The sequence below is a fragment of the Hyaena hyaena genome, unplaced genomic scaffold, assembly GCF_003009895.1.
Source record: "Hyaena hyaena isolate Hyena2069 unplaced genomic scaffold, ASM300989v1 scaffold_387, whole genome shotgun sequence".
Classification (NCBI taxonomy): domain Eukaryota; kingdom Metazoa; phylum Chordata; class Mammalia; order Carnivora; family Hyaenidae; genus Hyaena; species Hyaena hyaena.
The window spans coordinates 313,088-330,778 of NW_024081019.1; the positions used below are offsets into that span (position 1 = coordinate 313,088).

At 36.3% G+C, this 17,691-nt stretch overlaps 1 protein-coding gene across 2 annotated transcripts in view; it reads right to left on the bottom strand.

Annotated features, from left to right (window-relative positions):
- BBS9 (Bardet-Biedl syndrome 9) overlaps window positions 1-17,691 on the bottom strand; it is a 454,413-nt gene that overhangs the window by 259,108 nt on the left and 177,614 nt on the right. For both annotated transcript variants that reach the window (XM_039251160.1, XM_039251161.1), the window contains exons 10-12: window positions 10,526-10,707; window positions 5,457-5,533; window positions 2,089-2,142 (exon numbers count right to left, since the gene is read on the bottom strand). In XM_039251160.1, coding sequence (XP_039107091.1) covers window positions 2,089-2,142; window positions 5,457-5,533; window positions 10,526-10,707 — 313 coding nt within the window. The remainder of the gene's footprint in view (window positions 1-2,088; window positions 2,143-5,456; window positions 5,534-10,525; window positions 10,708-17,691) is intronic.

The following is a 17,691-nucleotide window of genomic DNA, read 5'->3' on the forward strand; positions in this document are numbered from 1 at the left end:
GATCATGATAGCTCTTGTGCACAGATTTATTAAATCCCAACAATGGGCTAGGCACTTTCAAGTGTGAATCAAGATGTGTGACAAAAAAACTAGATGAACAAAGAAGACTGTGTTTGAGCCAAAAGAGAAAGAGAGTTAAAGACTTAGCTAGATCATAAACCTCATATTTAAGAGAAAAATAATTACAGAATATTAAGGGAAAATATAAAACATTAATACAAGAATTTTCCATGTTGTTTTCTGGTTCTAACAAAATGAAATATGATCCTTAGGAAATACAATACCAAATTTTTCTCCTAGATATATAAATATGACTCCAAAGGCCAGGTATGAGCAACCACTCTGCTTAGTTGTCTGGAATAGATGGTCACACATCATGCACACATACTCAAGGTAGCCACATCTTCATTCACTTGGAACGGATGGAAAAATTTTCTCAATTAACAGGATTTATTATGATGGAAACTTGCATGGTTATATATCTTGGCTGCTGTTGTTATAAAAGGCTATAAGGAGAGATTTATAGCAAAATTTGTGTAGAAACTGTCAGACAGAATCAGGAAGTCATTGTGTCTGCTGTGTAAGTCCAGCTGATTTTATGCAACCCTCATGTGTTACATTCTTTCTCATGCTCTTATAATGGCAATAAAGAAAAGAGTTGAGACTTAGTCGTTCTCGAATATGGTTTAACTGTCACTAACAAAGGAGAATTTTCCAGTGGTGTCATGCCATCATTTTAACATGGCTATTATTATACATGAAAGCCTAAGAACTGCATGGGAGAGAAAGGTGTATTTACTTATAGCAATAACTAGTGTTTGGTGTAGGGAGGGAATTAGCATGAGCAATATTATCTGATTTAAGTACAAAATTTCTTTTTTGCAATTTATAGTGTGTTCCTGAAGTATTATATGTGTGTCTGAACAGTATCAGTAGATAGATATTAACGAAGTTTCTCTACACAAAAGTCTATAGATCATTCCTGGAACTCTGCAGGGTTTTTTTTTTTTTTTCTTAAGTGTTTGATTTCTTGCCACTAATGCTTTTCCAGACTCAGAAGTATTAATGAGATAGAGCCTTTGATTGGATAGGGGGGAGGGAGACCTGGGGAAAGACCACCCTTGTTTCCAGTGGCAAGAATCCAAAAAAATTAGCTTAGGAAACTGTTACAAGATTGGGCTCCCTTCAACTTCTACCAAAGATCCCCACACTTGGGCCACCCGCTGGGCCCAGTGTAAGCGAACACAATTGGTAAAGCCTGGTGCCCTGTCAAGCTCCTCCAAGGACAGCAACCCATAATCTAAGAAAATATAAAGCCCTGTCCAAGTTTTGACTAAGCAAATTGCCAAGATCCACAACTTTTCCCGGCTCCAAGGTCTGGGCAGTGATAAATATTTTCAGCTTAATAATGTGCTGACTGATTACCACACTTTAATCTAAATGCCTTAAGAGGGTTCTACATTTGAGTTCTAGTTCTAAAATTCTACAATGACAGGCTAAAAATTTTAACCAAAACCACATCCTTCATATTCTATTTTTTTTAGTACTATCAATTTTTCGCTACCCTACTTTGTGGCTTCTTCATTTAATATTTTCTTGATATAAATACATCCATTTAAAATAATATTATTGCAAGTAGATGACTGGAAATTCTTCTCAAACACATACATATTTACACAAAGAAGAAAGATATTAGCATTCACATGATTCTCCAAAATATGTATGATGATGCAATCAACTGGTTGGTCTATCATAAGTGGTGATGACACATGACAAAATTCCTTTAACATATACAAAATATTAATTTTGCTTCTAGAAAAAAAGGCCTTGCATCATTTAAATGTAATAGTAAGCAAAAGCCATAAGAATTATTAATATTATATAATACTGCTAGGAATGTAATTATCCATTCTATATTTGTCAGAAACAATAAAAGTTATCTTTGCTACCCAAGGCTAAGGGAAATGTACAAATTTCAAATGCTTGTTTTACACTTCCATAAGCTACGTATAGGGTGACAATAGTGGCAGATGTGATGAAATATGTAATACTGTTTGCATATTACGGTCTAGAACCACGGTACAATACCTTAACTGTGACTGAAGGGACAAGGTCAGTTCCCACTTCAACATCGGTAGCTTGCTGTAAACACAGAATTGAGAAAAGAAGGGAGGAAAGAATGGTTTCAAATTAACATGTCCATCAATGAGTAAACACAATGGGTGCAATATATACTTCCCACCATCAAAATAAGGAACTCACAATAAAGGACTTATCACGCTAATGACAGACTAAAAAGGTTAATGTGCTTTTTGAATGCCTTCAACTGCAAAGTCATGAACTATTAAAAACCTTTTCCAAAAGGGAAAGAAAAGGTCACATATTTTTGTCAATAGTATTTTTGTCAAAACACTCCCTCACCAAATTTACTTAAATGTTGAAACTAATTAATTCTATTAACTCATTCTATTAACTCATTCATATTAAATAAGTTAACAACATTACTTAAATGTTGAAACTAATTAATTCTATTAACTCATTCTATAACTCATATTATGCAGAAGAAGGCCTCCTTGTATTTCTCGGATAAACATTATGCCATTCTTTTTCGGTCCTTGTAGTTTCAATTTGTCAAAGGTATGTTTTATTCTGACTAATAATATGTGGGGCACATGGGTGGTCAGTGGTTAAGAGTCCGACTTTGGCTCAGGTCATGATCTCAGTTCATGGGTTAGAGCCCCACGGTGGGCTCTGTGCTGACAGCTCAGAGCCTGGAGGCTGGTTCTGATTATGTGTCTTCCTCTCTCTCTGCTCTTCCCCTGCTCATACTCTGTCTCTCTCTCTTAAGTAAATAAACATTAAATTATTTTTAAAAAACAGTATGTATCTAAGACATGTAACTAATGATAATAAAGCTTCAATGGCCTTACACCTAGAAAATAAAATAAAAGTAGAAATGTATTTTTTATGAGCTCATATCATAAACTAGGCCACTCTTTGAGCATCAGCCTGGGTTACATGATCCTACCTCTTACAGAATTCAGAGCATAATATAATGAAGCAAACATTTCCTTATAAGTTATAATTTATTTATTAGAGTGATAGATTGAGAGGAAAAAATGCTCACTTGATAATAGAATAAGACCAAAGGGTAACATATTTTCTAATAATAGCCATTGCTGGGAAGCAATTAAGATTATACAATCACTAATCCAACCAATGAATAGATCCATTATGTTTTTAGTTAACTTATTTGAAATTATCTTACTAAGAAATACTAGTCCATTTCTAGGCAATGGGGATTGTTACAATGTAATGAGTATCAGCATAATTAAGAGTTGGGGGACTCAGGGCTCAGTTGGTTGAGCGTCTGACTTCAGCTCAGGTAATGATCTTATGGCTCATGACTTCATGAGGCCTTGAGTTTGAACTCCACATCAGGCTCACTGCTGCTCTTTTCATTAAAAGAGTGGGGAGATTCATATTCCATATATGATTCCACAGAAAACCATATATGAACTCTCAATCCAGAAGACAGAATAGCAATGTTTGTCTCCTCTATAAAAGACCTCACTGTATTATAAATTATATCACTTTTTAGATGTGTGCTTTGATAATAATGACAAAATAAAATATTAAGCCAAGCTTTGTGCTCTAGTATAACCTAAAATCCAGGAAATGTTTTACATTTAGCTGTCCACAGATCTAGAAGAGAAAACCAACATCCTCCTGTTTCCTGCTCTTTTCAATCCATGTCTAAACACCTAGGTACTTCAAGGACAGCTGTCCTTTGGGAACATAAAATTATAGCCAGAGAGAAATAGCTACACAAAGACACCATGGCACCATAGCCACATAAATCGTTGGGCTAGTATTTTCCAGTGGGATGAACATGATACTCTCAGGAATCTCTTAAGAAAGAAAAAATAGTAAGACACCAGAAAATGAAACTGGAAAGAGACACCTAGTTAAGAGGAAACAGCACTCTGAGTTACCAATAGGGAAATATACATTACAATATAGTGCTATTACATAAGGCCTTTTCCTACAAAGATCAAAAGCAGCTAAAGAAAGGAAAGGGAATTCCTCCTTCCAAATAGCCTATGTTTAAGGGAACCTAGAAAAAATTACATACGTTGCCCAAAGGAAAATAGGAATCATTTCCAAGGCAAGAAATTGTGTGTACATTTGTCAGCTAACTAAGCAAAAATGTTCCACTTAGACTACACCCTTCAGGTAGAGTGAGAAATGGTGTGTGCTGAATGGCCAATGTTTAAAACAGTGCCTCTACTATGTGACTCAGCTGTGTGAATGTTCCTTTCATATATAGTACCTTTTTTTTTTTTTTAAGTAGACCCAACTTAGTATATTATAGCAATGTTAACGTGATTTTTATCACAGCTTGGGTTGGCTCTTTATACTAAGATTAATCTTTGAAAACTTAGGACAAGAACTTACTATATTATGCTCCGATACTTAAATATCGAAGTCATTTCCTAGGTAAAATTATAGGACATGAACTCTAAATATAGTAAAAAACAGTGAATTTGATCACTTGCCAAAACTGATCAACTTCTGATTTAGACACAGGTAAACTTAACAGATTTTGCCCAAACTGCAGGCAGTGAGACCTAACCAATTATAATCTAACAAGTGCTTACAGGAAACCACACAAGGAGATGGGGCAACATAATAAAGGACAGTCCCTCATTCATCCTTCTTGTTTCTCATCTCCAGTCATTTATATAGCAAAATATACTGACCGCTCATTATGTGACAGACGCTAAGGATATGGCAGTGGACAAGACAAGTAGTGGAATGCGGGGTGGTGGTGGCCGTGATAATGATAATGCTAAAAGAACTAAAATGTAATTTGATGGTGATGTTGGTTAACTATCATAACAATTCAACAAAGTAGATTGTATTATTATTCCCATTTTACAGATGAGAAAAGTTGAGACTAAGAAACTACCCTGCCCTGGGTCACACAGATAAAAGTGAGGAAAAATAATTCTTAGTCCAACTGTTTACTGTTTAACATACAAACGCAACCACCATAATGTACTAAAGACTGTAAATCAGCAAACCCTGACCTAGGTCTTTCATAGACATTATCTCAATGAACTTTCAACAAAAATCTTGTGGGATCAAGTATTATTCACCTGGATTGTGATTATCTCAATATTCTGGTACTGAAAAGGTTTTTGAAAAAAGTAGATTAAGAAAAGCTCTTCTACTTCTGCCCTTCCTCCCCTTTTTTAGACTGAAATCCTGCCTAAGGAACTCCTCACTAAGAAGTTGGAAATGTTTTTTCCAGAAAACAACAAAGACTTAAAGTTGTTATCCTCCTTAAAGTTTCTATCTGGGACCAAAAATTTGAACTAACACATACTGATCCCTAATCATCAGAGTCCACCACTATCATAAACCCTGTTAAAGTCTGCAAAGAAACCTACAGACACTGTATCAATGTTAGAAGAAACCACAGCAGAAACTTTCAAGTCATCTTCTCTCTCAGTCATGGGCCAAATACCTGTAATTTAAAAAGAAAAATAGTATTTAATCATAAAGTAAATCTGTTGTACATAGTTTTTTTTTTAAAGAAAAAAAAAAGGTCTTTCTATATCATATTATCAAAAAACAACCCCACAAACAGACTCACAGTTGAAAACTAATACATTACAGAATTAGAAACCTGATAATAATTCTTCTCCCTCTACAATATTTTAAAGAAAAATTATCTTTCTCAAAGATATTAGCTAAGATGAGACCCAGTGACTGACCAGTGTTGGGAATTTCAATGCCCTCTCCTTAACACTGCTAGTAGAAGTCCAAACTAGTACCACCTTTTTGAAGGAAAGTTGGTCAGAACTATCAAAATGTAAAACATACATATCCTGTGGCCTAACAATTCTACTCCTTAGCATTTGTCTAATACTCACAGACATGCCCAAGAAGGTTCTCTGCTGCTAGTAGCTATTAAAAACAAACACAGGGGCACTTGGGTGGCTCAGTTGGTTAAGCATCCAACTTCCTCTCAGGTCATGCTCTCACGGTTTGTGAGTTTGAGCCCACATTGGGCTCTGTGCTGACAGCTCAGAGCCTGAAGCCTGCTTAGGATTCTGTCTCCCTCTCTCTCTGTCCCTCCCCTACTCACACTCTATCTGTCTGTCTCTCTTTCTCTCTCTCTTTCTCAAAAAAAATTTTTAAACATTTAAAAATAAATAAATCCTTTAAAAAAACAAAAACGACCTAATCTCTATATTTCTATTAAATGGGAAATAGTGGACTGCATTATGGTATATCCACAATGTGCAATGTCCGATCCAAAGCTCAAAGCTATAGGTAAGAGTGTTGTCCAACTTTATTCACTGATAAGAAAAGAACTCCAAGATGTGCCTGTTATTAAAAAAAAAAAAGAAAAGCAAAACATAGTACAATGGATCTAATATGCATATATTTGTGAAAAAATGATTAAATAAACATGAAATTTTTTTAAAGAATACACAAACAGTCTTGATAAAGGTTACCTTTAAAAATCTAGTGGAACCAGGATCTGGGAGTTTACCTTTTTAGTACTGTTTAGAATTATTTTCACCATATCCATATAATTTTCACAACTTAAAATTTCACAATTTAAAAAATGTTTACAGTGCATAATGAGATATGATGAACAGGTAACAGAGATTCTAAATAAACAGGAAACATAAATATATGTATGCACATATATATGTATGTGTATATGTTTTATATATATGTAACATATTTGTAATACGTGTTTTATATATATAAATAAAAAACAGTCTATTGGCTCCCACATAACATGCACTTTCCCCTCTTCCTCCTTTGTGGCAGAGCCCTAATTCTGCTAAGACATTTGCCTTTCATCTCAAAGTCATCCGATTGGTCAGGTCCAATCATGGTGATTTCATTCCCCGACCATTTTGTTGTTTTAGGCATAAGCATGGGGCTTAACCCTGGCAGACGTGAGGTGAGGGAAGTTGGGAGTAGGGGATGCTGGCACACGCTTCTGGGAAAGCTATTTCCCCATAATAAAAAGGGAGACGTGGGAGAAATATCTCTCTTTTCCCTGGAAATAATATTTCCACATAATACCTGGAACTGCTGAAATTACCCTGTGACCCTGGGAGGAAACATCCCTCACACACCAAAGATGGCTGACTGAAAACATGGAAAGTTCTTGGATGATGCCACAGGAATCAGCTGTCTCACAAAGAGAAGAACTGCGTACAATTGCCATCAGGCCTTGCCACCAGTACTGCAATATTTGGTGTAGGAATTTCTATAACTTACTTAGTGAGAGTACAAAAGCCTGCTTATTGCCTACCCAATAACCACTCTTCAGTCCTTTACTAAAAGAAGCCCAATTTCGTTCTAAGTAACAAAAGTGCTCAGCTGAAACACTAAATTTCCCAGCCTCTTTTGCAGCTTGGGGTGGCCAGTAAGATGTGAGTAGAAGCTGCTCAGGGTGTGGCTTCCAGGAAAGATCCTTAAGGGGGCTGACTCAGCTGCAGATGTGAGGGCAGGAGTTCCAGAAGCCTTCCTGGACCAATAGATGACCCTGGGATAGAAGGAACTGGAGTCCCTGATGACAGTGGAACGGCCAAACCAACCCTGGTTTGCCCATCACTGGACTTCTTTTCCATGGGAAAGAAATAAACCTCTGCTTGTTTAAGCCACCTTATTTGAGTATGGTATAATGTGCAGCCAGACACAGCCCTAAACAATACATCTTCCGACAAGGTTACCAAGTACAAATACTTCTAGTACTCAATGGTAAAGGCAATTTAGTTATCCTAGACTTATTTCCAATGGAGTACAGACTTTCATCTATATGCCCCTTTCTTGGGGGCACCTGGGTGGCTCAGTTGGTTAAGCATCCAACTTCCGCTCAGGTCATGACCTCATGGTTCTTGAGTTCAATCCCTGTGTCGGGCTCTGTGCTGACAGCTCAGAGCCTGGGGCCTGCTTCGGATTCTGGGTCTCCCTCCCTCTCTGCCCTTCCTCCATTCAAGCTCACTCGCTCTCTCTCACTCTCTCTCTCTCAAATGAACACTTAAAATTTTTTAAAAAACACATTATATGCCCCTTTCTTACTGTTCTCTTTCCCTTCCTTAAGATACAACTGTGTGGGAGGCTATCTCAGTACCATACCCATTCCTTCACACCCACCCCCAGGTAGAGAACATGATCAACTGGCTAAATCATAAGAAAATTCTGTCTTTGAAAGTACCTAATGACAGATGTTGTTGACTGCTAGTAAAAGAAATGCTAGGCAGGAATCACACTAATGAGTATGAAAAGCTTCAAAACCCATGAGCCATACAGAAATTACTATAATTTCATGCTTACAACATACATTCCTCATATAACTTGCACACATAAAATCAGCTTCAAAAACACTTTTATTACAGTACATAATATACACCATGTGTACAACAAAATATACTCTTTAAAATGGCTTTAAATTTTGCTGAAACTCTTGCTTTGAAGAAATAAAAAAAGCTCTAAGTACTGAAAATAATCCACAAGACTGTGAACTTATTTTTGCAAGTTAAAGTCACTATACTAAAATAAGTGGCCTTTAAACGGATAATGAAGTCATCAAAATGTTCAGAGTTTTAACTTCTCATAATCTTCTGCAATGAGATGATTTGGTGCTTTTATATAATTACAGGCATTTTAATAAATATACCACAGTTTGTAAGGTTACAGAATACTAACTGTTTTCAATATCTAGAAATAGAATATTTTAAAAGTCCCTCTTTCTTCCAAGTTTCTCTTTGGGTATTTGTTGGTGGTGGTGGTGGAGGTGGTTTTTTTGTTTTGTTTTGGCTTTTTGTTTTGTTTTTTTTTTTTTTTTTTTGGTAGGACTAAAATCAACTGATGATGGCAAAGAAGGGGCAGGGAACTTTAAATATTAACTAAAATTTGAGATTATATAAATAATGAACTTTGCACCCAAGACTGTGGGCACATCTCTAGTTTAATTAGCAGTTATTTCAAGATACACAGAAGGATCAAGGTAATGACAACTTTAAAACAGGCCAACCCTTCTCACTCAAGGGTATCACTATGGTCTCTCTCTCTCTCACTCTCTCTCACACACACACACACACACACACACACACAACTTTTCGCTGTAAGGGATTTTTCTGAGAAATCTTTATACAATTGAGTGTTAATCAAAATATCATTAGCACATAGTTTATGGAAAGGGCAAAATCTCAAGACACAAAATCTAACGTGAAAAGCCACATTAAATTTATTTAATGAACTCTGGAAATTTCACATTTCATATATATGCCACACTTCTCCAATTATATTTTTAAATGACAAAAAGAGACTTATAATACCATTAATCCCCAAAACACTAGTATCAAAACTGGAGGAAAAAGCTGTATATTGCAATGTGACACATCCAATTTTAACTGTTCTCCATGTGACAGGGGGCTGCTGACAACTAACAGGTTTTCTGTGATCAGAGGTATTTAAAACACCTACGTCTCCCTGGTTTACTTTCAAAACTTCTAAAAGGACATGTGAAGCCAAGGCATAATAATTTGACTTTAATAATCATATTTGTTAAATATATTATCTAAATTTCTCTGAATCTGTCTTCATAATGGAGACTCAAAAATACTTAAATCTAGTACAGTGGCTGGATCGGGATTAAGACTGGCTCTGATGTTTTGGTTGGCTTTTGATGCTCTGCTTCTTTTATTATAACTACTTGTTTTAACATTTCTCTTCCGTGAAAATAGTTCATATGTCTTCTCATTAAAAATATACTTTTACCTGACTCCAAGAATAAAACTTAAGATAATGTTTTTCACATGTCCAATTCACACGGCCGGATTGGTATTTTATTTCTCCTTTTAATTTACAATAAAATTATACCCTTGTGAATCCCAAAGTAAGATAATATTGAGTTGTTCAAAATGCAGAAACTGAAAATATCAGCCTCTGAGTCATTAGGAATCAGCATACTGCTAGCTACACTCCATTCTGACGGCTAATTAACTGCATAGCTAAATTATATCACTAAGCTGCAAATGACCACAGTTTTAGTAACAAAGTGGTAACTTATATACTGCTTTGGTTTCTTTTAAAACAAACAACTAAAACATTTTCAGGGATATTAGAGGTTAATAAATTGACCACCCTAGAGTTTAAGGTTCTTCTCATGTACTGAAACAACTACCCAAATAAGTACTTTGTTCATTTCTTACAGCTAAAGAAAAAAATTCGACATTACTGTCCCTGAAACACACTAGAAAAAGCATTATCTTAAATGGGACATTTTTTTTCACAAGCTATAAAATGCAAACTAAGCACAAAGACCTTGTATGCTAAACAGAAATACTGTTTTTACAAATATGATTTTAATTAAGCCTGGAGGAGAAAATTAACTAATATATTCAAAACATTATCCACATAAAAAATAATATGAATTTTATAATGAATACTAAAATAAAATCATACAAAATTGCAAATGAGATACCTTGTGATTTATTAACATCTTTGATGATTTTCTGAAGTTCTTTCAATTCTATATCAAGTTCATCATAGTGTAGTTCTCTAGATTCAACTTTTGGAGCTTGGAACAAAGAAGGGTCTGTCCCCAGGTATGAACACTGCAAGTGACCATCATCACTCAGCGTGACTATCACTCCCTTTAAATCACTACAAAGAGAAAGAGAAAATGAGATATAATTCAAATTTTTGGTGGATTTAGACTTGACCAACAACATTTTTATTCAATTCAGCTTTAATATGCCGTTAAGAAAATGACCATATATATATATATTTCTGAAGACTCAATTCAAATGTTTTAAGCATGATTTATATTTATATAAACACTCCTAATGTTAGGATTAATTATGGGGGGGGAGGTAGAAAACCTTAACAATTATTATAATGGCTGTCACTTTGGGGGACCTAGCTACATAATAAATCATGCTAGCTCCAAGAGCTTTTCAAGTAACTATCACTTAATCCTTGCTCCAGCTTCCACCTGGCAGATTCATAATAATTATGTGAACACTTGTGGAACTACAATGGATCAAGAGCTGAGCTACAGGCTGGCTGAAGACCATGGCTGAGGCATAGGAGCAAAGACAGGACACTCCAGCAAATGATGAAAAACGTTAGTGAAGTAAGGCCTCCAAGACTTTGAATAGAAATGAACTGAACTCCTTGATCTTTTCCTTTTCCCTCTCTCTACCTTGGGGACCTGTGTTTGCACTTTGCCCAGGGCTCCCCACCATGGCATCCCTTACACACACTGCTACTCAAGCAGCCACAGTCACTCTTGCTCTTCACTCTGAGAAAGAAGATCCCATTTCCTCATTTCATGGCTCTTTCTCTACCACTCTTCAAATTCTGATTATCTCTTTTCCTCCCCATTCTTTCACTCTTCCTTCTTCCCTAGGCTACCTTATCTTTTTCTTTTTTTTTTTTTTAATGTATGATGCCACTTATTTTATTTTACTTTAAATCTTTACTTTGAGAGGGGCGCCTGGGTGGCTTAGTCGGTTATGCGTCCGACTTTCGCTTAGGTCATGATCTCGCGGTTCGTGGGTTCGAGCCCCGCGTCGCGCTCTGTGCTGACTGCCAGCTCAGAGCCTGGAGCCTATTTCAGTCTGTGACTCCCTCTCTCTCTGACCCTCCCCTGCTCACGCTGTCTCTCTCTCTCTCAGAAATAAATAAAACATTAAAAAAAAAAATCTTTACTTTGAGAGAGAGGGAGAGAGAAAGAGAGAGAGAGAGAGAGAGAGAGAGAACCCCAAGAAAGCTCTGTGCTGAAAGCACAGGGGGTCTGTCTCACAAAGCCATGAGATCATGATCTGAGCCAAAACCAGGAGTCCGTCGTCCAAGAGACTGAGCCACCCAGGGGTCCCTCTTTTTTACTCTAGACATTAGCCCCAACATATAAATTAAAGATAAACTTAGCACACATTTTCAAAAGTTCTAAGTTTTCCTGAACTTGCTATTAAAATAATTTCATTGAAATGAACACTATTTGCTTCTTCCCTAGCTTACTCAGAAAAAAAAAGAAGTCAACATTTTCATAAGTCATCTTGAGGTGATTATTTAAGGAATTTGTCTGATTTTCATTTGTTATGTTTTCTAGTGGTCTTTTATTTAGAAAAAAAGATTCCTAACCCTGTTCTAAAGATTAAATATTAATGAGAATTAACAGAAACTTTGAGAGAAAAACAACTTGAAAAAAATGTTGCTATTCATCTGGAAAAAAGAGATATAAGGTATATACAGGTCTAAGCCTTATTCAGAGTGAGTAAGAAATCTAAAACTCCTCAATTTTGGATCATGGCAACTGGTCAGCTCATTAATCTAAAAGCTTAACTTGGTTGTGAGTAGATACTATCTTTCCTATCAAGTGGCCACCAGCATCCACTTTACCACCTACCTTCAACACAACATTCTTTTCATTACTTTTTTGAAAAGTTTAAATACTATGTATGTATATCCAGTTCTTATATTTGACACACAAGTCAAAAAGTGCTTGAATTTTACCTCTACTTCTTCAGGTTCTTGCTGCTTAGAACTAACATTTTTTTAAGGTTTTATTTAAATTCCAGTAAGATAATATACAGTGTAATATTTTTTTAAATGTTTTTTATTTATTTCTAGGAGAGAGAGAGAGAGAGACAGTGTGAGCAGGGGAGGGCCAGAGAGAGAGGGAGTCACAGACTCTGAAACAGGCTCCAGGCTCCGAGCTGGCAGTCAGCACAGAGCCCGATGCGGGGCCCGAACCCACGAACCGTGAGATCATGACCTAAGCGAAAGTCAGACGCTTAACCGACTAAGCCACCCAGGCGCCCCAATATACAGTGTAATATTACTTTTCAGGTGTATACTAAACTGATTCAACACTTCCATACAATACCTGGTGCTCATTTCAGCAAGCGCACTCCTTAATCCCCCTCACTTATCGTACCTGACTCCACATTTACCTCCCCTCTAGACACAACATTGCCATATGTACTTTCTCCAGGACTTAACTCAAACACGGTCAGCGCTACACAGTCCTCTGGTATGACTTCAGAGAAACAAAAAATAAGTTGATATCACTGATTCAACAGCTAAAAAATTAGACTAAGAGTTGGGTTCTAACTCTGACTCTGCCCCAATATAGCAGAGTCAACTTAGAGAAGTCTTCCTAAATGTTATCTCTAAAATTAGAAAGTGAGACTAGATGATCCTCAAAAATCTTTAAGTTTTATGAACTAGTTCCGTCAATCTAGGTCAGAAAATAAGTACTCCCCCCAATAAATTATTTTCCTAGAATAAAATGTGTGAAAAGCAACCCCTTAGTACCTCTGAGCTGTACCCTTTCTTTGCAGGCAGCTGAAGCCACCTAGTGGCCAAAGAAATCTTAACTTCCAGGCCTGAGGAGTCCATTTCAACAAGGCAACTTTCTGTCCCCTCTGTTTTATGACTGTGGTGTATTCTCCATTCCCCAACCCCACTGAGGTCTGGAAACTCAATGAGTCTCAGGGAACTCTAGAACACTAAAGATCTTTGGGCTAGCTTCTCAGAGAATGTGGAGATCATCAGTTTTTTTTTAACCCAAAACAGTCTTTCCATTTTATCTTTACCCTTCAAGTGGTCCATAATATATAAAACCTAGATGATCCAACACAAGTATCCCTCAGCATCGAAATTTATTTGGTCTTTGAACTGAATAACTTATTATTGAATCAGTTTTGTTCCACTGTTTTAGACAGCAAATATCCACAATTGAGACACACGAGATTTATCTAAAAATGTATCTAAACCTCTTAACTTTTTGGGTACAGATAGAAAGAGTTTGAATAATAGTGCATATATGTCTTTCTTCAGACTCGAAAAAGAAAAAAATCATTACTACTATTCAACCTGTCCAAATACAAAAGGGAGGAGCTAGGGTCTTCCCCTCATTGGAAGAATTTAACAATGGTCACCAGAATGTCTTAACAATAAATCACAAAATTCAAAGCAATTTACTTTTTTCTTCAGTCACAACTGAATCATCACATATAAGTTAGATACAATAACAGAAATTTAGACTTCAGATAAATCCATGTAACACTGCACAGTTTATTCCACAGGAATGAGAATAAGCTCTAAAAATTCTAAAATAAATGAGTGGAATTTCTGTCTAAAACACCTATGATGGGGCAGGCACTTTGACTCTGGCCTACAGTACTACTTAATAAATAAGTAATGTCATCACTTGGTATCTTAATTCAAAGGGCAAATTTTAAAATATATGTCATTCCTAAAGCTAAGCCAAATTTAAGTATAAAGAGAAAAAAGAAAAACACAGTCAAGATATGTTTTAATCTTTGTACTTAAAGAACATTTTGTTTAACAATATTATCCATTTGAGTTAATTTGTAAGGTTCTGTGAATGACAGAACATTACTACTTGTGTCTTTATAGAGTTAACATCATCAAAACTAAGGTCTCCACATTATTACTGGTCCTTGAAGCACATCAGCTAACCCAAGCCACCAAAATAATGTATTTTACGAAGAACCAGGGTCAAAGATGTTATATTCCTAGGATACATAATAATTCTGTGTATTTAGCAATGGGGCATGAAAATAAACAACAGAGTTTGCTCAGGAATCTGAAAGTAATTGTTTCATCACTCAGTAAACAGATCCCTGCCTTAACAATACATTCAACCAAAATTCCAGATGGATTTTAAAAGTTAAATTTTAAAATATGAAACTACAAAAATATTTATCTGCCCTTGGGATGGAAAGACCTTTTGCTGCAAGAAAGCAATGGAGGAAACTACAAAGCAAAGGATCACTAAATTAAACAACAAAAATTTTTAAACTTGTTATATGCTTTAAAAAAATAGGGTGAAAAAGAATAAAAGACAGACAAATTTAGGAAAACACTGGCAACCAATGTAAAGTACATACAAAGATATATATATCTGAATATATCAACTGCGATATAACATTGCAGGCACTATGGCACAGTAGGAAGACAGTGCTGTTACTACGCATGTGGAAGCTAAACAAAGGTAGAAGGCACAGAAGCTGGATCCTGACCTACAAGTAGATCCTGGGACATGGAAAAAACAAAAACAAAAAAAGGCAGACTCTGGCTTTGGTGAACTGATTCAGTCTTACTACTTTAAATACCCTTTTTGTGCCAGCCCCCATGTTTATATCTCCAAACAGAAAGATCTCTAAGTCTAGCTGTGTACATCCAGCAGCTTACTTGATATCTCCACTTGGAAGGCCAACCAACAGCTGAAGTTGAACGTGGCTACAACTGAATTCCTGACTCCTCCCCTCCAACTCAAGCCTGTCCCTCTCGCAGGTTTACATATTTCCAAGACAAGGAGATGTATTAAACAGTCAGTGAAACAAAGAAGTCCATAGTGACTGGAACAAAGAAAGTTCAGAGGAAGATTAGGTAAAATGGGGCCAAGAAATTACAGAGTTAAATCATATAGGCCTTGTGAACTTTGTTAAAAATTGTGCATTTTTATCCTCAAGCAATGGCAAATCACAAAAGGTTTTTAAGTATAGGAGTGAGGAATGATTCATCTTTGACAAAGATCTCTTCTTTGTCTGACTGCAGTATGGAGAAACCACTCTGAGTGGAGTTAATATATTAAGTTCAGGTAAGGAAAATGGTAGCCCAGGAAAAAATGATGGAAATGGAGAGAAGGGGATAGATCAAAACGTATTTAGGAGGTATGACCACATTATCTCAGTTAACCCCCCCAATAGCCTCATGAGGAAAAATCACTGCCTCTACTTTCCAACAAACAAACAAAAAGAATGAAACCCAGAGAAGAGAAAATAATAGATCATGGCTACCTGGAGATAATAAGCAGAGCAGCAGAGGAGCAGAAAGCTGCAGGCTTTCTGACTTCAAATCAGAAGCATTCCACTATCACATAGAAAATGATAATTCATACAAATGAGTTTTTTAGAGTAGACTATGCATTCAGCACATATAAAATGCTAAAGAACAGAGTGATTTTATATTTAACAGAATTGTGTGTTAAATAAACCACAGAAGGGGGTTCATTTCATTATTTTTCTAAGCATAATATCTAAGTGTTAAATAATCAAATATGAAAAACAGGGATGGCAGCGTGGTTCAATCAGTTAAGCATCTTGATTTCGGCTCAGATTGTGAGATCAAGCCCCAAGTCCAGCTCTGTGCTGGGTGTGGAGCCTGCTTGAGATTTTCTTTCTCTTCCTCTCCCTCTGCCCCTCCCACACTTGCACACATGCATGCACACAAGTGCTCTCGTTCTCAAAAAAAAAAAAAAATATATAGAAAATAAAGTAGGAAAAGAGACCAATTCTACACAAAATGCCATGTAAATTATATTTGCCTTTAATCTATAAAGTTAAATGTGAAATGATTATAGTTATTTCCTCATGTTGAGATGAAATTAGCTGACACACCTGGTTGGCATTCTATAGCAAGGGCACATCTGATACCATTTACAAGTTGCTATTGTCAGCAGGTTCTGACTTCGTACATTTAGAAGAAAATTAAAATCTCTTTTGATGAGAATTGCCAATTGTTAAAAATCATCTGAGTTATAAAGCAGATTAATGAATATCTACAGAAACTAACAGAGATGTGGCTCTCTCATTAGTTTTTGTGAAAACAAGTATGTCATAAACAAAAGAGAATTTTCATGTTGGAGATACCTCAAATCATAATTACTCTTATGATTAAACCAGCTTTAGATTCTTTAGTGCCTCTACCAAACTAACACCGAAAGAGAAAACAAAAGAAGGGAGCACACAATTTTATTCTACTCTCTTTCTTATTTATTCACCTCTCATTTTTCTATTGCATTTCATTTATACTCATCACTCATTCATCAAACATCTTCAAACACCTATTATATGCAGGATACCATGTGAGGTGCTATAGAGCATGCACAAATTAATTGAAACCAGAAATTAGTTCAAAAAAATTGCAGCCCGATAAAGGAATAAAACACGCTCCCTGATAAGTATAATATGGCATGAAAGATGTAAGTGCCAAAAGAGAATTATAAAGTACTTTAGTATTCAAAAGTAGCAATGTCATTTCTAGCCATGAGGATCAGGGCAATTTCATTGGTGGAAATTGAAACTGAAGCTGAACACTGGAATACAGCTTATGTTTTTTTTAGGCATTTATTTATTTTGAGGAGAGAGTACATGCAAACCAGAGCGGGGGAGGGGCAGAAAGGGAGAAAGAGAATCACAAGCAGGCTCTGCACAAGCAGCACTGAGCCTGACAAGGGCTTGAAATCATGACCTGAGCTGCAACCAAGACTTGGACACTTAACCAACTGAGCCACCCAGGAGCCTCTGGAATATAGCTTATTCTTCAATGATTGTTTTCTGAAACCTGAATTAACTCATACTGTGATTTATAAGCAAGAAAACAGAGTAACTAGAACCTTGAGGTTGGTTCATACCCAATTTTTGTGACTACCTGTATGCTCTGAACCTCCAGGTTGCCACAGGAAAGCAGAGTAAGTGACAGCACACAATGCCCCATTCTTCTGCTGTCCTTCCCAACCCAGTTTGCACACATGTTCTACACTGACAGTGTTTCCTATGGTTCTCAAGATCAGTGTGCACTTTGCTCTGGTCTCCTCAACAATTCCTTCAA